The sequence below is a fragment of the Siphateles boraxobius genome, unplaced genomic scaffold (assembly GCF_051911475.1).
Source record: "Siphateles boraxobius isolate OS27281-9 unplaced genomic scaffold, OSU_SipBor_1 2, whole genome shotgun sequence".
Classification (NCBI taxonomy): Eukaryota; Metazoa; Chordata; class Actinopteri; order Cypriniformes; family Leuciscidae; genus Siphateles; species Siphateles boraxobius.
Window position 1 is genome coordinate 3,761,115 of NW_027508810.1, and position 23,329 is coordinate 3,784,443.

The 23,329-nt window shown below is 38.2% G+C and overlaps 1 protein-coding gene across 5 annotated transcripts in view; it reads left to right on the top strand.

Moving 5' to 3' along the window:
- The first annotated feature begins 209 nt into the window (after positions 1–209).
- The window catches only part of hdx (highly divergent homeobox), a 29,334-nt gene continuing 6,214 nt past the window's right edge, over positions 210–23,329 (top strand). Inside the window, exons 1-9 of one of the 5 annotated variants that reach the window (XM_077235686.1) lie at positions 210–336; positions 2,259–2,519; positions 3,318–3,464; positions 5,838–6,803; positions 14,974–15,027; positions 15,140–15,286; positions 16,769–16,955; positions 17,078–17,157; positions 17,241–17,333. In XM_077235686.1, coding sequence (XP_077091801.1) covers positions 2,484–2,519; positions 3,318–3,464; positions 5,838–6,803; positions 14,974–15,027; positions 15,140–15,286; positions 16,769–16,955; positions 17,078–17,157; positions 17,241–17,333 — 1,710 coding nt within the window. In that variant the 5' untranslated portion in view covers positions 210–336; positions 2,259–2,483. The remainder of the gene's footprint in view (positions 337–2,258; positions 2,520–3,317; positions 3,465–5,837; positions 6,804–14,973; positions 15,028–15,139; positions 15,287–16,768; positions 16,956–17,077; positions 17,158–17,240; positions 17,334–23,329) is intronic. The other 4 variants (XM_077235687.1, XM_077235688.1, XM_077235690.1 and 1 more) reach the window with 4 other exon arrangements.

Consider the following 23,329-nt stretch of genomic DNA (forward strand, 5'->3'; position numbering starts at 1 on the left):
ATGATGATTATGTTAAAATATAAAAAAATATGTTATAGTATTTTTATCATATCTGTAGCCTGGTATAATAATATGTATTTTCTCCTGACTTGTAACTTGTAATCATCAGTAGCATCAGTGGTCTTTCTTTCGAAACCTCCACCCTCACCTAACAGTGGTGGGCGGGGTTTGTTTGTGTCACAACGATGATTCTGCATCTCCATTGGCTTGTGTCATATCCGACGTCACGATCATGATTAGAATTGATGATCGGACGTTTTGATTTCATTGTCTAGCCAGGGGATTCGTAAGGAAATCTGCTGAATTCGAGGGGGCCCGTTGATTTCTCAACAAAAGGTATCTCTTTTAACGCGCCAAGGAATATTGTGAGGTTATGGCGACAGCACGGTTCTCATTCCAAATAGCCCGTGTCATACATTTATGCAAGCATCGCTTTTTGCGCAAAGCAAAATAATAATAATAATACTAATAAAAGTTTGCGTGGTGGATTTGGCTCGCGCGTGGCCTCCTGGGCCTCTCTCGCGCACTAGCGCGCAGAATTTGTCTCTTATCTTTTTTTCCCTTTTTTTTTTACCACTTTACTCCAGTTTAGTTACGCATTTCATTTAATTTGTTACCCCAACCCCTCAGCGTTTTAACTCCGAGATGAGGGTGTTCGTATGCCCATTTTAGCTCTGTTTGAGATTTTTATGATTTCACGCACGAGCGCAAATGTATTAACGTTACGTGATACTATTTAAAACGCACAAATGAAACGTCGGCTACTAACATACGTATTCTGAGCATTTCAGACTTTCACATGATAAATCAGATAAACTGTTTGTTTACCATGAGCTGTCCGAGCAGCAGTGACACGCTAACGTTAGATGTTATTGAGTGTGTTTGTAATGGCGCGGGATGGAGACTTTAGCACTGCAGCTAAACCGCATCAGCACCGCCTCTCATCACAACAAACAACGCTCATGGTTACGCGATTTCGCTGAGGCACGGCGTTTTTATCAACACAGTTTTGACTTGTTTAATTTTATTAAAGGGAACGGTAATCTATTATCTTGGACGAAATTTAGATTTCACTACATTCACGTTGTGATAAAAGGCACGTCACTTTCACAGTCTAACAATCTTTGGTAACACCTAATTTTACGCTGTCATTGTGACATTGATATGTTACATGTAGTTACTATAGTAATAACTACAAATTATGTGTTATTACATGCAACTAACCCTATAGTAAGTACACGTAGTTACTTATTCTACATGTATCACTCAGTACTTAAATATATAATTACAGAGTAACAAAGACAATTTAAAATAAAGTGGAACCCAATCTTTCTTTTTATTTATTTGAATAATACGACTAACATAGGTTTATTATCGCAACATGTATAGTAAATATTTGGCTCCATGGTAACCATGAATCAGTGATGTTGTGCTTTTTATTAACTAAGTTGAGAAGAACTTTCCTTATGTGGTCCTAGTTTATGTGTCCTAAATAAAAAAAAAATCACCTAAGGTTCAGTACATATTGTGTTGATGTTGTATTCCAAAACACTTGCTGCTATTGAGGTGGGATACAGGTAAAGTTAGGACAGGTTTGGTGGTATGGGAAGGTTTAAGGGCTAATCAGTGATGTAATTACAGAAATTAAATAAAGCATTTCAATAATGCATGTATTTTTTAAGGGAACACTTTATTTTACAGTGTCCTTGTTACATATGTTACATGTAATTACCATTGCAATAACAGTAAATTATGTATAATTGCATGCAACTAACCCTCAACCAAAACCTAATCCTACCCTAACCTCTTAGTAAGTACATATTGTTATTATATTTAATAATTAATAAGTACTTAAATATATATTACACTGTAACAATAAAATGAGTGTCCTTGTTACATATTACATATACTTACAATAGTAATAACAGTACATTATGCACAATTACATGCAACTGACCCTCAATCAAAACCTAAGTACATGTTGTTAATTAATATTACTCAGTAATTAATTATATAATTACTCTGTAACAATGACATCTTAAAATAAAGTGTAACCTTTTTTTAAATATAAGTAAAATGTACACAATATGTGCATTGTATCTAATGATAATTTAAATGTTAGAGGGTTTTTTTTCTCAGTGTCGTTTTGAATGAGAGGTCAGGCATGCCTGTGAATGGGCTCAAAACTAAACGATTGAATATAATAATAGCAATAATGACTGTTTTGAAGAACAACTTTTCCATATGGTCTTTTTCAGATCTGAGGGGTCCAGACCTGGAGAGTGCAGGAGCGTGTGTGTTTATAACATCCTCCCAAATACAGCTTCCTCAGCCGAGACACCTCGTAAGAGCAGTTAAAAGTGTTGCGATGGCTGAATGCTGGTGTGAATAGATGTGCACACGACAGTGTGTCTCTGCTGTATGTTGAGATTCATAGTAGCTCAACCTGATTCCTGGGGTCTCACTGAACATCCATCAGAGGGATGGAAAAATGGCTGGAAAAGAGGAGCATTCACACTGTGAGTATCTGTACAAATGCATATTCATTAGAGACGTGCTCTAAAGGGATGTGGAGTGCAATTCAATACAATACAATACAATAGACCTAACCAATGCAATTGGTTTATTACTCGTATATTGAGTGATTTTTTTTTAAAATTTTATAATAAAAGAGGGACATAAAGTTTAACTGTTTAACCATAAGTTTTACAACGACACACCTAAAGGACTGTTCAGGGTTCAACATATTAAGCTCTATCAACAGCATCTGATGTGTTACCAGCGAATATCATTTTGACTCAACTGTGTTTCACATTTTTTACATGAATAATTGAATAAAGAGAATGCAAAACTTCACATGTTTCCATCAAGTAATGTTATGAATATGTCTCAATTGTGTGACATGACCTCCTTGCTTTGGTTAGTTGCCATACTGAAGCAGTTATAAATAGTGTAATGAAATACCGCCCGGAGATTGTGGAGAATGAGTGAAATAGCTCACATAATGATTTCCCCATACACAGATGTGGGTGAAACATTCAAAAATACATACAAATAGTTGGATGGAAACCCAGACACTCTTTCAAAAGTATAACCACAAAATATTCGACGTGATTTTAATGCTTTCACCTACATTCAATCCAGAACATTTATTGAAAATAATGAGATGTGCTTTATCTTTATGACACTATATTTGTGACTGTATATGTAATGTGGCTTTTCTTATTGCATGGGGTGTTCTGGTACTGTTGTCTTATTGCCCATACCCTGGAGCAGTGTTGTCATTTTTATAATTCTAACTTCCTTTCATCTTACAGATGAACTTGCGGTCGGTATTTACGGCCGAGCAACAGCGGATCCTGGAACGCTACTATGAGAATGGCATGACCAATCAGAGCAAGAGCTGCTTCCAGCTCATCCTACAGTGTGCTCAAGAGACCAAACTTGACTTCAGCGTGGTTAGAGTAAGCATGTTTGATTTTTTTTTTTTTTGAACATTTCATTTCAGACCATTTATGTTGTTATTTAATGGTCAACCATCACAGATTTTTCAATTGGTCTCATGAATCTATAATTTGTTCCCTGGCAAATCGTTTTGGCTGAGGGCAAAGAGGAGTTTCATAACTTTATATGTTTAGGCTTTTTAACTTTACCATTGTAGAGCGTTGGATTGTTTGCTTGTCTTTATTACATAGCTTCTTATACCTTTTACTTATACTTTTATAATGGCTATTATTGATGATTAAAACTGACATTTAACAAAAAGAGATAGGGTTGTGTTTTATGTCATATTTCATTTTATTTTATTACAGTAAAGATAATCAGAGTAGCCTGAACCACATATTAATATGTTTAATATTTTTTAAATATAAACGAAAAGAGGCAGGGTTGTGTTTTATATTTGATTTTGTCATAAATATACATGCAGTGAAGATAATCAGTGTAGGCGTTGCCTGAATCACATTTGTGTGGCTATTAATGTTTAAGAGTTGTTTTGAACATATTTCGTTTTTATTATTGCCTAAAATATACATGCGAGAGAGATAACTACGGAGCTACGGAGTAGCCAGAGCAAGCTAGAATATTATATGGGTTTCCGATTATCCATCATGTTCATGTGTTTTGTTTCTTTTAATAAAGTTAAATTGCTATAGTTAGATCCTCATCTCCTCTCCTTGTATGACCACACCGTGACAGTTAATAGCTTAAAGGTCATCTATTTACCAGTATAATTCTAAATGCTGACAGAATTCACTTTTAGACTTTTTTTTTTTTAATATAATCTAAATGCTTCTGCTACATAAAATAATTTTTAACGTTCAAAACCATTTTTCTGGCAACAAGACAAACACTCCTATAATATTAAAGTAATATTCATACTGAAGTCCTTCAATTTCATTTTCAAAATAATACATTTTTCATACTCGATCCAGTTCTGTTTGTATGAAATGAGAGCGTGAGTTCACAGTTTGATGAAAGTATTGCTGGTTTTAGTTGCCCAGATGAGAGGTTTGATGCACAGTGTTGCTTTTGATAAAGCCGGTGTTAGGAAATATCAAACTGCAGGATTGACTAATCAGAGTCAAGTATTCCAAAGAGCGTTTAATAAATGAATAAAAAAAATCTCTCCTCTGGGAATAGACTTGTTTGAGATTTCGCAAAAACTCCCATATATTGCAAAAAGTTTTTATGTTCGCATGAGGTGGTTTTTCAGGCAATTTGAAAAAGGAATATTTCCCAAAACTGTAGATGTTTGGACTGAAGACGAGACCGAGTTCTTCATTAAACTCATAAAAGACAAAAGAATTATGGTAAAACTAGATTCTAAACCACTAAGAAATGCCACAATCAAGATCTCGAAGCAGATATGAGGGAGAAACAGCCAGAAACACCTCATATGCGGCCTCTCCCCAGTATAACGGGCTTTTCTTGCAATTAATGCTTGGATAACAAGCCTACGTCTCCTTCAATTAAAAATAATGACTAATACAGTGGCTGTGATATGTAAACCTACCCACATCTGTTGCCATGAGTTTTGGAATGACTTATCGCGAGAAGAAAAAATTACGTTTCTGTCACGTGACTTCGGTTAATGTAAACGTCATCATTTCGCAATAGTATTTTATCGACATTTAGGAAATATCACAAAAGTTTTGCGCAAATCTGTAATTGAAACGCGGCTAGTGTCAATGATGCAAAGTTAGTGTCATTATTCGCCTCAAATTTTGTTCTCATCTAATAGTGTCAGTGCAGTTAAATCGATTACATATTAATTCTAGTCTTACAGAAATGTGATAGTCTCTTATTATATCTAAAAGGGTGAATTTATTGCACTTCCTCCCAGCACCCGACTTCACCCAGCATTCTGTCCATCATGCGAAGTCTCGTTGACATGACACACTTCTACTTTCATGGTTCTTCATTTGCCATTTTGGAGCTTGGTAACACTTTACAATAAGGTTCATTAGTTAATATTACTTAACTACCTTAGTTAAACATTTATTAATCTTAGTTAATATTAATTATAACATTTACTAATACATTATTAAAATCAAAAGTTGTTTTTGTTAACATTAGTTAATGTACTGTGAACAAACAATGAACAACTGTATATTTATTAACTAACGTTAACAAAGATTAACTAATACAGTAACAAATGTATTGCTCATTGTTAGTTCATGTTAGTGAATACATTAACCAATGTTAACTAATTAACCTTATTGTAAAGTGTTACCCTTTAATTCAATGGAAAGTGCAGCAGGAACATTCCTCCAACATTTTGTGCAGGAATAGTTTGACTTTCTTAAACCTGCATGTCTCTACTTTTGTCTTTTTAGACATGGGTAGGAAACAAGCGACGGAAGCTGGCATCTAAAGCAGACCAGAATGGTGCATCTGCTCAAGTTTTGTCCCATCAGCACATTCCCTGTGGATCTGCCGGCGCACTCGTGGCTGGGTCGGTGTTGACGGCTGAGATGGCAGCCATGAGGAGCATTCAGCGTGGACCTGTGACCCACCTCCTCCCTCCACAGGCCTCATCCTCCTCATCCTCCTCTTCTCCGTCGTCTTCCTCCCCACTCAGTGGCCACAGTGATGTGATTTTAACAGGCATTTATGCCAGCTGCTTTGATGCTTCAGCTCTCAACAGGACAGGGACAAAATCATTGCCCTCGCACACAGAAATGGAGCTGCCCGCTCGTGAGCGTGTACAGCGGAAAGTCCCAATCATCCCCAGCTCTAGCGCAGCACTTAAACCCTTAAGCTCTAGAGACTCTGCGGTAATCGCTCCCAGTTGGGCCAAGCAGTGCAGGACGTCCCAGCATCCGCCATGGCCTCAGAAAACGGCGCTGGCTCATTGCGGTCCTGTGGATGGTAGCGCTCAGATTCGGCACGGTTTCACCCTGGCCGGATTAGAGGACCTGTCGCAGCGAGTTCTCCCGGGAAGCGCTCGAGACACGGCGGTGAGAAAAACCAGGCCGGTCGACGCGGCAGAGATCTTCTCGATTGCGATGGAAACCGCTGACGCTGATGACGAGTATTCCAGAGAAGAAGAGCTAGCAAACATGGGTGTGCAGATGCACTGCGGGAAAGCCTCTGTGGGCTCCAGCGCTGGCTCCTCTTCTTTGATTGACAGTCCGGGACTAACAGAGAGGAGCCATTCGGCCTGTGCGCTGAACCTCTCAAACTCTGCTCTCTTTGGGGAAAAGGGATGTCAGACCAGCAGCTCCTTATTGATCAGATCATCCTCCCCTAGCAACTTCCCGTTAAACCTGCAGACATCTTCCAGAATCCCCTGTCTCAAGGTATGCCACATTGATTATTATTTTTGATTATTACACAGTGATTTTTTCAGAGACCCACACATTTTCTGGACGAGCCTCACCCGTATGCTGTTACGGTTGTTTTAAAGCCATAGAGTTGCTATTAATGGACAGGGACAAATGAATTTGAACTTTGCTATGAGATTCACATGAAATATCATTTTGATTGATCAAGAAAAATTAACTAAATAAATTGCATTGGATTGCACAGAATCTCGAAATTAATGTGAAAGCATAAAAAGTAATTTTGGTAACACTTTAAAATACAGTTTCATTAGTTAGCATTAGTCAACTACTTTAGTTAATATGAACTACATATGAACAACACTTCTACAGCATTTATTAATCATAGATAGTTAATGCAAATTTGAACATTTACTAATACATTATTAAAATCAAAAGTTGTATTCGTTAACAATGAACAACTGGATTTTTATTAACTAACATTAACAAAGATTAATAAATACAGTAAAAAAAAAAAGGATTGCTCATGGTTCGTTCATGTTAGTTAAAGGTGCATTGTGCAATATTTAGGAGGATCTGTAGACAGAAATGCAATACAATATACATAACTATGTTTTCAGTGGTGTATAAAGACCTTACTTAATTAGGTGTTCAAGCACGAAGTGCTGAAAACCTATTGTAATTGCTATTTGAAAAAAAAAATTCCCCTAAAACGCATCGTGCAGCTCAAACCGTAAGGCCCAGAGACTTCAAACTCGGCCAGATGGTAGGCCTCAATTTGGGGACAACCTATCAGAGTATGACCCCGATTGGCCCATAGGTGGTGCTACAGCAACCAAAAGTACTAAAGTGTTCATAACTCCTTGACCGTTGGCTCAAGCTTTTTATACCACTGTGATTCTTGGCTCAAGACGGACAAAATGTATATCTCCAATTTCGATTTAGGCAAGAAAAATTTTCCGCTATGTCGAATTTTGTCCAAAACCTACTTTTGCGAACTAGTACCTGGTTTTTCGCCCGATCGGAACCAAACCAGTCTAGGCCTATTCTCTGGACTCTCTAGATCAATAATTATCGAAAAAAAAGTTGAAATTTTGCATTTGGGGGGCTATAACAGGGTTATTTAGAAAAGGGGCGGGGCAAAATACAGTCAAAAGCCTATAAATCCTAAACGAAAAGTCAAAACTTCACAAAAATTGATGAGCATATGTGTCATAACATGGTGAAGAAGCATGCAAAGTTTCATGGAGTTCGGACCATAGGTGGCGCTATAACTTTCAAAAAGGTCTCATTATTATTAGGTTATCAAGCACGAAGTGCTGAAAACCTATTGTAATTGCTATTTGAAAAAAAAATTCCCCTAAAACGCATCGTGCAGCCCAAACCGTAAGGCCCAGAGATTTGAAACTCGGCCAGATGGTAGGCCTCAATTTGGGGACAACCTATCAGAGTATGACCCCGATTGGCCCATAGGTGGCGCTACAGCAACCAAAAGTACTAAATTGCTCATAACTCATTGACCGTTGGTTCTAGCCTCAAGCTTTTTACACCACTGTGATCCTTGGCTCAAGATGGACCAAATGTATATCTCCAATTTCGATTTAGGCAAGAGCATTTTTCAGCTATGTCGGATTTTGTCCAAAACCTACTTTTGCGAACTAGTCCCTGTTTTTTTGCCCGATCGGAACCCGACCAGTCTAGGACAATTCTCTGGACTCTCTAGATAAATAATTATCAAAAAAAAGTTTAACTTTTGCATTTGGGGGGCTATAACAGGGTTATTTAGAAAATGGGCGTGTCAAAATACACTCAAAAGCCTATAAATCATAAATAAAAAATTAGAATTTCACAAAAATTGGTGAGCATATGTGTCATAACATGGTGAAAAAGCCTGCAAAGTTTCATAGAGATTGGACCATAGGTGGTGCTATAACTGTTAAAAAGCTTCAAAACCATGTATTTCCTATGGTAAATTGCCTGTATTAGCTGTAAATGGTCTTTTCCATCTACGATCATATAATGTTCATATCATAAGGTTCAAAACCATCTTAAATAATTCTATGATGTGGTATATCATGGTAAATCATCCTATAACATGGTAAATCATGCTAGAATCATATTAAATCATACTAGAATGTGTTCAATTGTGGTAAACCGTGTTAGAGCAGGGTACATCATGGTGAATCATACTAGAACTTGGTATATCATGGTAAACTATGGTAAATCATGCTAGATTCATAGTAAATCATGAAAAATCACAAAAATTTGGTAAATCATGCTAAAACAAGATCTATTCCATCTATGATGTCAGTGGTTAAATGCTTGCTACATGAAACTTAATGGCCCTCATTTATCAAAAGTGCGTACACCAAATTTCCAGCTTACACCTGGCGTGCACCCAAAACCACGGTGACTTTGATATTTATCAATATGGACGTTGGCGTACGGCACGCTCAAATCCTACGCCAGGTCAGGAGGTGGTGTACATGTACGCACGTTTTGAGTTAGTGCGGAAATGCGCAGAAAAACAATTCCTAACACCACAAAACGCACTGACAAACTAAAAGATATGAAGAGCTCTTTTCCAAAACGCGATAAACGCCATTTTTAAAAATAAATTTGTATTTTATTTCTATTAATAAACTAGTGTTGTGTCTGCAAAGATGAAATTGATGATCACCATCTCCGTAGTGAACGCACCTATAGTGAGAGTAGCCTATTTCTTTTCGTTTATAATTGTTTCGTTTAAAGAATTTTCAAGCTTTCTTTATAGATATATTTTTCATGTCTGTGAGGCATATACTGAGTTTCGGTTAATTTGTGATGAGATGCGCTCCAGTTCACGTGCAATGCAAGGGAACGCGCGCCCCATGTCATAACTCATGATTATATTGTCTGCTATTTGCTTCTTATTTATTAAATCCAGGCAATTGGTTGATGAAAAAAATATAAAAATTAAGATAAAATTTATACAAAACGAAATTCACTTTAAAGAAAGGCTTTCTACAAAACAAAACTTAATTAAGTGGCCAAAATCATGTCTGAGCATGTCTCCCGATATATTGCGCATCCTATCTTAGCCTATGTTCACTTTTCATAATCAACATAGATAGGGAAAAAATAACATTATTATTTTTTAACAAATATGAAACTAAATGCACTTAGTTAATGGCTACAACACGTAGCCTAATAGTAGGCCTGAATATTGTTATTACTTTTTTCAAGTTCGGCACGAATTACTATTAGCCTAAATGTGTTACTAAATGATTTTAATGTATTTTTAACATTGTTGTATTTAAGGACTGTATTTGTGTGTTATTTTTAAATTATTTGTTTTATGTGGTGGACAATATTGGAACGTGACATTGGAAATATTTATTTTATTTTTACTATTTAATTTATTTTACTATTTATTTTGTTTGGCTTTTATTTATTTCATGCAGTTGCACTTATTTAATTTATAGTATGAGTCCCTGATTATATGTTGCATGTTCTCTTGTTGTTGTTTTTTTAGACAAAAAATGGATGGATTTATAGCGTTTTGAAGAAAAAAAACAATTAACTTTGAATTTATCATCAACAATATTGTTGTTTGATTTAATAATAATTTTTCATGATGGTGATGGTCTCGATCTCCAGAGAAGTGTCTCCTCTTTGCCGTCTTCCGTGTGTCCATGGCGTAAAATGAGGGCGTGGGGGAAGCGGATACTTGAATATATAGGGGCGTGTTATTCTAATGACGATCGTTTTCAGCCGCGGCATTTATCAAGGGCAGGTATTGCGTACACCTGGATTTCAAAGGTACGCACAGCTTCATAAATCAGGCGGTGAGAGGAGTGTAAGCATAATCTTACGCCAACATATACGCCCGTTTCTACACAATAATGATAAATGGGGGCCAATGTCTTTTGATGCTTTTGAGCTTAAATGCCTTAACTGCTTGAACACCGCTAAATGCTGCTTGCAGCTTTAATTAACCGTTATGTTTTTATTACCTTAGAATAACTAGTTTCTATCGGGTACAGTAGCCCTAAATGGACAAACGCGTTTCGTCACTATGTTGTTCTTCAAGTAAAGAAGCTAGCAAAAGTCAGCAAATAAAACAGTGACACAATGATGAACAATTAACAATAATATTCGCAATAACATATCGTTTTAATGAATAATAAAGTAAACATCATTTCTTAATGTATCCTTGTAAAGAAACCTCATTGCTGAACTGGCTACTCTCTGCTGTCTCAGACGATGACATATTTTCCTGGCGACCACCGTAACTTTTGATGGTTGCAATTAGGGCTGGAGCTATCGATTATTTTTGTAATCGATTAATCTAGCACTTAATCGATCGATTAATCGAGTAATCGGATATTTTTTTTTGTGTGTGTGTTTTATTAACAGAATAGTTATTAACAGTTATTAACAGAAACTTGTGTCTATTTCAGTTAAAGCTGTTATAAGTTATATACTATAAGTTATATTGTATGCAAGTTATAAAGCTATCTCATATGTGAATTTTCCTTTAAGATGTTATAATATAACCACTCTAAGCATCTAAGCATATTTGTGTATTCTGGTAATTTAACGCTGAAGAAGAGCTGTAACATGACTTGTTGTTGAACACGCAGTAAAAGCTGACGCACTTTTTGTTCCGTGCCTTTTAACTGAAAAATGAGTAACTTACTCCGAAACTTTATTAAAAACCAACAGGCTGGGGACTTTAATTTTTTGTTGTTGTCTGTAACTATTTGGCAGACGTGAAGTATACAAACAAGGTCTCGCAAAGACTGCAATACAATATTTTTGTTCCTCCATAACGTCCCGGTGTGTACAGTGAATGCATGCTGAAAGTATTGTTGCGTGGCTAATTAAAAGTTTAAGCATATGTGATGCATTGCTGCAATTGGTCTGACTGGCGCGTCTGTGTGTGTGTGTGTGAAGGGGTTCTTTTTTTAGGCTATACTCTCTTGGAATTGAACGTGATAGTTACGTTTACTACTTAAAAATGTCATCAAAGCTAAAAATCATATCTATTCAAACCGCATCACGACATCGCTACAAATACAGTATGGGATTAAAATCAGCGAACATCAATAGGCTTATACTACGTTACCTTGTTTCAGCGAGTTAAGTGTATTAAGTGAATTAAGTGTGTAATGATCCCACACTTTAGACAATTTCTGCCGTTTATTTACATATTTATTCTCCGCCATCGCGCCAATTAAATTCAAAATATATGCTTCCTGAACAGGTCCGTGTGAATAAACGGTCCGTGTGAAACAATCAAATCCCTGAGCCGCGCGTATAGTGCGTGTCATAGGAATTTAACGAGGCTTCGAGGCAGAGTTTTTGCCTCAAGGAATTTTTGTAATCGGGTAACTCGAGTAACTCGAGGAATCGTTTCAGCCCTAGTTGCAATTCGTAATCTCGCCACTAGATGCTGCTAAAAATCACACACTGCACCTTTAATACATTAAATAGTGCTAACTAATGAACCTTACTGTAAAGTGTTACAGTTATTTTTTCCCCTCCACACAATTTATTTTGTGCATTCATTTTCACAATAATTAAGTAAAAAGAAATACTCATTTGTTTAACACATTTGTTGCTAAAGCATTTGTTATCAATATTTTATGTGATCCAATCAATACTGTCATGATTGTAGTCTGTGCTCCAGTCTTGTTCCATGTTTAGCAGCTCCCCGTTATGTTTAATGTTTATTAGTCAACCCAGGTGTTTCCTATTAGCCACGCCCTCTTGTTATCTCGTTTAGCCTGTATGCCTCTGTATTTAAGCCCTGTGTCTAGTTTCAATCTTTGTCAGTTCTTAATGTTGTAACGTTGTTCTGTTCCCAAGTCTTGTTCCTGAATCTATATTTGTGTAGTTTAGAGTTTATTTAATAAAAGAATGCTGCATGAGGATCCTGCTTCCTCCTCTGCTTCCTCCTTTGCTTCAACCTACCGTGACAGAAGAACTGAACCTAACATGGATCCAGCAGATTGTCTCTTCCGCCTACCCCTGAGCAAACGTCCAATGGAGGAATATGTGAAGGAATTTTGTGAGCTCTGCCATAGGGTGGACTTTACCAGATGGATTGCAATATTAGATGCAACCAGATGGAACTGGACAAATATTGTGAAAGTTCTGATCTCATCTGACTTCTGACCTGTAATGCTGCCTGAATCATAATCATACACTGTTCGTTCGTTGGCCAGAGGAGAACTGGCCCCCCGACTGAGCCTGGGTTCTCCAGAGGTTTTTTCTCCATTCTGTCACTGATGGAGTTTTGGTTCCTTACCACTGTTTGCCTTTCTTCGCCTTTGTCGCCATTGGCTTTTGGCTTGCTTAGTTGGTGACATTTAATTTTATATTTAACAATACTATTACAACATCATTTTCCTGTTATCTCTGTAAAGCTGCTTTGAAACAATCTGTATAGTAAAAAGCGCTAAATAAATAAAGGTGATTTGACTTTAATGAGGCTGTCTTAAAGGCCATGGACTTGATAAGTTTATCCATTTCCTCAGGCCTGACGATACCCCTCACTACACTCTAATGCAATATATAGGCTTTGCCCTTTTATTGAGCGATTCGTGATTTACTGTGGGCATTGCGGATGAGGAACCCCACAAGCTCACAGTATCCCCTAAGCCTGATCCAGTTCATGTCATGCCCACTTTGATGTTGGCAACTCCAGTACTCACACCGCTTGCCAGCACAGTCACGCCAGAGCCTCATCGGATCCGCCCCGTCGTGGCCGTTAGTCCTGAGTCTCGTCCAGAGATGGTCGCTACGCCTGGCTCTCGTCTGGGCCACGCCTGGCTCTCGTCCCGAGATGGCTCTCGTCTCGTCTAGCTCTCGTCTGGGCCACGTCTGGCTCTCGTCCCGAGATGGCTCTCGTCTCGTCTAGCTCTTGTCTGGGCCTCGCCTGGCTCTCGTCTGGGCCACGCCTGGCTCTCGTCTCGTCTCGTCTAGCTCTCGTCCCTAGATGGCTCTCGTCTAGCTCTCGTCTGGGCCATGCCTGGCTCTGGTCTCGTCTAGCTCTCGTCTGGGCCACGTATGGCTCTAGTCTCGGCCACGTATGGCTCTCGTCTCGTCTCGTCTAGCTCTCGTCTGGGCCCACCTGGCTCTCGTCTCGTCTAGCTCTCGTCTGGGCCACGTATGGCTCTCGTCTCGTCTAGGTCTCATCTGGGCCACGTCTGGCTCTCGTCCCGAGATGGCTCTCGTCTCGTCTAGCTCTCGTCTGGGCCACGCCTGGCTCTCGTCCCGAGATGGCTCTAGTCTCGTCTAGCTCTCGTCTGGGCCATGCCTGGCTCTCGTCCTGAGATGGCCGCCACGCCTGGCTCTCGTCTTGGCCACGCCTGGGTCTCTTCTGGGCCACGCCTGGCTCTCGTCCTGAGATGGCCGCCACGCCTGGCTCTCGTCTGGGCCACGTCTGGCTCTCGTCCCGAGATGGCTCTCGTCTCGTCTAGCTCTCGTCTGGGCCATGCCTGGCTCTCGTCCCGAGATGGCTGACCACGCCTGGCTTTCGTCTGGGCCACGTCTGGCTCTCGTCCCGAGATGGCCGCCATGCCTGGCTTTCGTCTGGGCCACGTCTGGCTCTCGTCCCGAGATGGCTCCCGTGTCGTCTAGCTCACGTCTCGTCTATTGGACCTGGCCCTCCATCCCTCCCCCAAGAACGCCTCCGCCTCACCACCCTTCTGGACTGTTTCCTGAGGAGCGTGGGGGGTTCTGTCATGATTGTAGTCTGTGTTCCCGTCCTGTTCCATGTTTAGCAGCTCCCCGTTATGTTTATAAGTCTCTCCAGGTGTTTCCTATTAGCCACGCCCTCTTGTTATCTCGTCTAGCCTGTCTGCCTCTGTATTTAAGCCCTGTGTCTAGTTTCAGTCTTTGTCAGTTCTTAATGTTGTAACGTTGCTTGTTCTGTTCCCCAGTCTTGTTCCTGTGTCTATATTTGTGCAGTTTAGAGTTTATTTAATAAAAGAATCCTGCACAAGGATCCTGCTTCCTCCTCTGCTTCAAGCTACCGTGACAAATACAGCATCAGTATCACAAGTATTCATTCTTATTTCTGCACGTACACCTGCGTGTCTAAATTACAGAGACAAGCACATTACTGAGAGTATCAGACTCAGGCCTATCTTAATTCCCGAAGGGCCACAATAAAATGTTTTCCTTTGTATTTCTTCAGGTAACGAGTAACATGTCAGCTCCCTGGCTCCATAGTAACTCCCGGAAAAGAACGGTGAGTCTCTCAAATATGCTGATGCTCTTCTCTAGCACATATATTGAGCAGAGATCATTTTACTGTCAGTTTTTAATGATGGCTTTTAATAAAAGGTGTAGTGTTTATTAAGCTGCAGGACAGGACGCAGTTTAGCGACAGAGACTTGTACACACTGAAGCGCTACTGGGATAACGGCATGACCAGCCTGGGCTCTCTGTGCAAAGAGAAGATCTCAGCTGCAAGTAATGAACTCAGCGTGGACACTGAAATTATCAAGGTCAGGAGTCTGTACAGAAATCATTTTCTTGTCTTCTTTTATACTTAAACAAAGACACAACATAATACAGTGGCAAAAATGTTGTTTTTGCATTTTTCCCTCGTAAACAATTTCATTATTCATAATTCTAGAAGAATAAATAAACATTTTCTTTTAATAATCGAATAGGCTAAAAGGTTCCTTAAGTATTTTTTTTGTTTTGTTTTTGGCTATCGAGTAGATGCAGCTCCACAGAAAAGTTTAGCTAGGCCCTAAGTGTCTTCATCTGAATGTGCATCATGTCAGTGGTATTTATCAAATTTACTGTTCATTACTTTACATTGCACATTTCCTTAGGGATAAAACCTCATAATTTTATGAGAATATAATATCACATTATTAAGAGAAAAATATAAATGTTAATTTAACATCAAGAAGTGACATGCAGGTGAGATGATGTCTCTGTGGTATTCTTTCAAATTTTATTTGTGTCTAAGTTACTGTCTGATAACTGTTTTAATTTTTTGTTGAGTGTGTTCCTTCTGTTTAGATCGTAAGTCAATTGATGACAATGAAATTTTTTCTAACAATTTTCTTCACAAAAATTATATTTTTCTGTCTTCTTAGCATAAAGCATATTATAATCACACACAAATATTTTGTGCACACTGTTTCAGTTTGCTTGAAATTGCCTTGGAAAACATCCTTTCCCTTAATATCCCTTTAATTACTGAGCTTGGCAATAAGCAGATTTGTTACAATGATGAAATTGTAATGATGTAATAATTTTATTGAGAAAGCATATTTTTTTTGTTCTTTGATGTGAAATATACTCTCAATTATAGAATGAGCCCAAAGTAATAGTAGCAAACTACATGTGTTATTTATAATTTAGGGGGAGGGGACGTTCTCATTCTAGAAAGCATTTGATTGGACAAAATTTCTCCAGTGCTTTGTAAGTCATCATGTTTTCTGGGTTCCTGCTCCCAGAGGAGATAGTTTAAGTAGAAGTATATCAGAAGTATATCATTAAATCTTCTGAAAGTGAAGTTAGTCAATGTTTAGAAGTACACTAACAAATATAGATGAGCATAGCTAACAAACAGACCAAAAGCATCAAAACTTTAATTCGATTTCAAGGGGTCTTTAATTACTGATAATGTCCAAAGGAATTATTTCATTACAAGGTAATTTATGAGCCAGTGGATTTATGGATAAACATAGTGTCACACATAGTTTTCAGTACTACTAAAATGTTTGCTTGTTTGTTAAAGTACAATTTGACCAAATCTTCATGACCCTCCTGTTTCTCATTTATAGTCTGCCTCCAGTCCAGTCCCTTTTCTCATATTACATCTTTGTTTATCTGTGATATGCCCTATACATTTATTCTTGAAATCTATAATTGTATATGTTGTTGCATCGAAATCCAATGTTATATATATATATATATATATATATATATGTCATGTCTTTGCCTATTTTTAAACCTGTATTTGACAGACGTGGATTGGTAACCGCAGAAGGAAGTACCGTTTGATGGGGATTGAAATTCCACCGCCTAAAGGAGGGCCGGTCATGTTCCCAAATCCTACTGCACCTCATTCACCTCACATCCTTGAAGACGACTGTCCGGAGCTAGGAGAGGCTGGCGAACACATTGACGCTATATCACTCTGTTTGTCTGATGGTGGGCAAGATTTTCATGCTGTTTTATGAATTTGTTAATTACATTGAAAATATAGGAAACTGTATTGTTTCAAGACATTTTAATGTGTAGTAATTGTACATTTGCCTTTTTTCTTTTTAAAGATGGAGCCAGTGATTATTATCTGAAAGAAAATGACGATTTGAATGATGAATCAGATAGTTCCACTCCTGCTAAACATGTGGTATGAGCACATATTCATTAACTTGTTAACCAGGACTCTGACCCAATCTTTGCTCGTAACTTAAACATAAAACTTTCTTTTAGAAGATTGAAATCATCGAAGAAGAGGATGATGATTATGACGATGGCATGCTTACCACAGAGATGGAACAGATGCATAACCTCTTAGAGTTCAAGGTAAGCAGAGAACCATGAGATAATGACGAATACTACAAAGACCAGGACAAATGAATTTTGCCCTGTAAGCTTTTAAGAAAAAAAGAAAAACTTGTTTTATGTGATTTTGTCATGTAAAGAAACACAGGCCTCTACTTTGTGTTCATCTTCCAACAGCTTAAAGGGAAATTTCACCCACAATGTTGTTCCAAACCTTGTTAGCATGTTTTTCTTCTGCAGAACACAAATTTTCTGCAAACACAAAAAAAAAAAACATTTCTGAGTTCATGCAAAATTAAAATGGGAACTTTAAAATGAAAATGCTTTCATTCCCACCCATCCCCACAATTCCCACCGATTGTTCTTCAGTTACTTTGTGCAAAACAGCTTTTGGAAGGCAGTACCCATCCCCTCTTTGAAGGGTATTAGAGCACAAGAGATTGTTACTATAGGCTGCCCCACTAAGGATGGCTGGGTGCCATCTATACAATTAATCCCTTGGTTCCAGATTTCTGGGGCGGCTCCTCTGACACTTAAGGGAATACGTGGCCGCCATTACTGCTGAGCATGCGCTTATTGATGGAGAATCATTGAGGAGACATTCGTTAGTCTCCAATTTTATGTGTAGGCTGAGGCCTTTCTGTCCAGGTAGAGTTCCTTCCTGGAAGGGTTATCAGGCTCCCTAGTCAGCTTTGTTTGAATATCTGACCCTTAAAGTGGCTCTTTTGCCAGTCTTGATGTCTCTTAAAAAGAAAATGGGGGATTTGTAGGCCCTGTCTGTGGGCTCGTCTTGATTGGACTTTGCCACTATCCTGAATATGGTCTTATTGCACCATTCTAAAGGTGCCATCCTCTACCGCTTGGTTGGTTATGTTGTGGTTATCTGTGGAGCAGGAAAGTGTCACGTCTACTCAAGAAAAGACCCAAAAGCAGAAAAATGCACACAGTTTTACTGACAAATGCTGAAATATACTCCTGGACAAAAACTCAGCTGGCTCCAGACCAACTCAGGTAGATGGTCAAACACTCTATGGTCTCACTCTTAATCAGCCAACAATTATTCAGATCCAGGAATGAAAGATTAGAGTCCGACGAGCAAGATGATAAAGGCCAGGCAGGCAATAAAACTGGAATTAATAATCAGTCGGAAAAGTGTGCTGTAGTCACACTCAAATGTACTGTTCATTAATGAAGCAGACTTGCAAGAAAGTTCAGATCCAGAGTGAGGATAGAATGGGATAGCCAAACCACGGAGACCAATCCAACGTTGGAAGAAACAGGTGAGATAGGAACCACAACACCAACTGGGCAGAGAACAAAAAACAAAAAATAATTAAAGCTGCAAGCAGCATTTAGCGGTGTTCAAGCAGTTAAGGCATTGAAGATTTTTAACCACACAAGCATCAAAAGACATTAAGTTTAATGTAGCAAGCATTTAACCACTGACATCATAGATGGAATAGACCATGTTTTAGTATGATTTACCATGTTCCAGTATGATTTACCATGAATCTAGCATTATTTACCACAGTTTACCATGATATACCAAGTTCCAGTATGATTCACCATGATTTACCCTGTTCTAGCATGGTTTACCACAATTGAACACATTCCAGTATGATTTAATATGATTCTAGCATGATTTACCAGTTTACCATGATTTACCATGTTATAGGATGATTTATCATGATTTACCACATTCTAGAATGATTTACCAGGATTGTAGCATGATTTACCATGATTCATCACATTGCTAGCATTATTTGCCATGATACACCATGTAATAGTATTATTTACTATGATTTACCATGTTTCTATCGTGATTTACCATGATTTTCCACATTGCTAGCATTGATGTGAAGTGTCAATAGCAATGAAGTGATACACTTTGATAAAAAAAATGATTGTCTTATAATAGTTAACATGGAAAAACAGGTTTGCTTTAGTGCAGAATACTGGTGAAAATCAGGTCTGTCAAAATGAAAGTGAGCCAATAAGTGGTCTTCTACTGCCCTCTGCTGGCCATTATACTTATTAATAAAAAGTTTTCACAGGTGCTTTTGCACACATATGTAGACATATGCTTACACACACACACACAAATGTTGTTGTTGTTGTTTTTTTCAATGCTATTGGGATGTGTCATTATGAAAATATACTTTAATGATCTATAAGCATTCCACATATTTCTTTGTGAAGCTAGATGAGGACGGGACCTTTCAAACAAGCTATCCCACAAGAATCTAGGTGGTCTAGGTAGGGAGTTGCAGCCGTTCCAAGCCGGAGGTCTCATGGATTATATATATATATATATATATATATATATATATATATATATATATATATATATATATATATATATATATGCAATATAGTTTTGAACATATATTAATGCAAAGACTTTTCTTCTTCCATATTTGCAAAAAATTGAAATGAATGAAATGATACCACAGAGACATTCTTCAATATGCAAACAATTGAACTTGAATAAATTAATTGATTGTTAATGTTACTTATTTTCATATGCATTGTTTTTAAAAGAACATTGTATTATTCTGGCATTAAAATACAGTTTTGTTTTCTATGACTGGGTTTGATTCCATGTATTTTTTAATGGCACATTTTTCATATTAACTCTAATAAAAATGCTTAAACACATTTTGTTATAGCTATAGATATTTTAAATAAATGGTAGGTTAAAAAATGCATATTACGCGTTTCCCATTTAAAACGCAATTTTTAGTTTTCATTTTATTCATATAATTTTATTGAAAAAAAATTCTCAAATTTTCATGTTTACTCAATAATGCATGCTTACACACACTCACAGTTTTGGGGTGTTATTGTAAAAATCTAATTTAATTTAATATAGTTGATAAAATCTAATTTAGTTTAGTTAAATATTTTGGTAATATAGTTTAATCATATTAAACTATATTACCAGTCCATAATAATAATAAAAAAAATAGCTTTAAGAACTAAAATGGCCAGCAGAGGGCAGTAGAAGACCACTTATTGGCTTTCATTTTAAACTAGTTGGTTTCACCATTATTCTGCACTAAAGCAAACCAGTTTTTTCATGTCAACTCCATAATGCATGCTTAAATGCGCACACACACACACACACACACACACACACACACACACACACACACACACACACACACACACACACACACACACACACACACACACACACACACACACACACGTGGGACATGTTATTTTTTAAATCTCTTTTAATGGTCTATAAGCATTTCACATATTTCTTTGTGATGTAATAATATACAACTAATTTTAAAAAATTGCTTTAAGCATTTGTTTGTAAGCCAATGCTGAAAGCTGATAAAAAGATTAAATATGTCTAATACAGCTGCTCCTTCTTATGGACAACAGTGGTATTACAGCCTATAAAGAGTTGAAATGAATGAATGGAAATTTGTTTTTTCACTTATATCTCTGGAAGGAGAAAGTGAAAAAATCTGAAACTCAGAACTTAGATAGTGTCTGAGGATCCCTGTTGAACGAGACCATCCCGGTGTTGGTGGCCGATCGGGGCCGGGAGTTATGCCCGTTCAAAGGCATATCTTTTGGGGCTTATATCTCGGGAATCCCCAGGCCAAATCGCACCAAACTCGAATCTAAGCTAGGTGAGGACGAGCCTTTTCCAACGAGCTATCCCACAAGAATCTAGGTGGTCTAGGTCGGGATTTACAGCCGTTCAAATTCGGGGTTCTCTTGAATTAGAGGCCCGCGACGATAGTGATCGATCAAGGCCCAATAGAGGACCTTACCATCCAAATTTGAGCGCGCAGGGAGTTTCCGTTTTCGAGTTATGAGTGAATTTGTACTGGGAGGGCGTGGCCTAACGTTATACTTTCGTTTTCAGCCTTCCTGTGACACAATTGTGAATAATACATGAATTTTAACAAAATGTGATTGTAAATGTTAAAATAATGATTTTATAAAGCCTAAATATGAATTATATATAACAATATTAGGGAGTAGTATGATGAAATGAAAGCAGGGGGCAGTAAAATACCACTTATTGGCTGTTATACACCCTATTATAGCCATCCAAATGAAGAAGTTATACCTTTTTTGATAATTATTGATCTAGAGAGTCCAGAGAATTGTACTGCACTGGTTTTAAACATTATGATTTGAAAATTATATGATCATAGATGGAAAATACCATTTACAGCCAATACAGGCAATTTACCATAGGAAATATATGGTTTTAAAGCTTTTTAACAGTTATAGTACCACCTATGGTCCGATCTCCATGAAACTTTGCATGCTTCTTCACATTGTTATGACACATATGCTCATCAATTTTTGTGAAGTTCTGATTTTTTATTTATGATTTATAGGCTTTTGAGTGTATTTTGTCACGCCCATTTTCTAAATGACCCTCTTATAGCAAACCAAAGGACAAAGTTCAACTTTTTTTCAATAATTATTGATCTAGAGAGTCCAGAGAATTGTCCTAGACTGATCTGGTTCCGATCGGGCGAAAAACCTAGGACTAGTTCGCAAAAGTAAGTGTTTAACATATTCGTGAATATTTAATGAACGATTTGATTGACGGCAATGGTTCAAGAGGCAAAGTTGTTCAACATGAGGAGATCTATCAAATGATATGCATATTGTGGGGATGTGTGCAACACCACGTGATTACAGAGCCGTAAAACTCGTTAGCGCCAACTAGTGGCCGATTTCTTTCAAAACTATTACAGACCTCTTGAGCCATGAGTTGAACACGCCCAACGAGTTTCATGCTGATCGACCTCCGTTAACCTTGTCTAATAGGTGCGCAAATTCATTGGCCGATGGCAGCCATGTTTTTTGAGATACGCCAATGTCCTTATATATATACATGGGGCCTTGGACCAAGACACTGCATACCGATTTTCAAGTCAATCGGACTAACGGTCAGGTGGTCATAGCACTTTCAATGTTTTATTAATGTTATAGCGCCACCTAGTGTTAAATCGACGCGATTTTTTTACTGTAACCTCAGAATGAACTCATTCACATGTGTACCGAGTTTGGTGAAGCTATCTCATTTACTTCTGGAGTTATAGCCATTTTAGTAAAATAGGCTCCGCCCACAACGTTCATTTTGCACCCCCTAGCGACCCTGAATCAAAATTTCAATTTTTTTGCCACCTATGTGCCAATCGGGCTCATAATTTGATAACCTCTCCTCGATTTTTGTACTACCATCTGACAAAGTTTCAGCTCTCCAGCACTTACAGTTTGGGCTGCACGAGGCGTTTTACGGCAGAATGATAATAATAATAAAAATCAGTACAAATACAATAGGTTTTCAGCACTTCGTGCTTGAACACCTAATTAACAAAATCTGACTGAACTGACCAAGCAGGCCATGTGAGCAAACAAACTGGCAAGACACTGAGAAAAGACAAGAGAACAAATGGCAATGAAATCAAGAATAAACTGAGAACAGATGTGCGCATTCGCCACGTGAAAGAAAGAAAACAAAAATAAAAACTAAGAAACGAGACAGAGTGATCAAACCTGAGTCCTGGCAGTACCCCCTGTTTAGGAACGCCACCTGGCGCACTCACGGGAAGGGAAAACTGGCGATGCTGATTTGATTATTTGTTTTGAGCCACAGACAGAGCATGACGAATGTGCTTAGCCATGGCCGGCAACCAAAACCACTGACGGATGGCTGCCAGCGACCTATTAAGTCCTGGATGGCATGGTAATTTGGAGGCATGGCCCCACTGAAGAATGGCGGCGAGAACACCCTCAGGAACAAAAAGCAGACCCGCTGGATATCACCCTGGGCACCTCAACTAGTCTAGAGCTCGCCTGTCCCGATCCTTGATGCCCCAGACAACGGCCCCCACCACATGGCCTGATGGCAAAATAGCATTAGGATTGGGCACATCATCCAGGGCACCAAAACACTGGGACAATATGTCAGGCTTACCATTTTTAGAAACCGTTCTGCAAGACAGCACAAAGTTGAAGCGCCCGAAGAA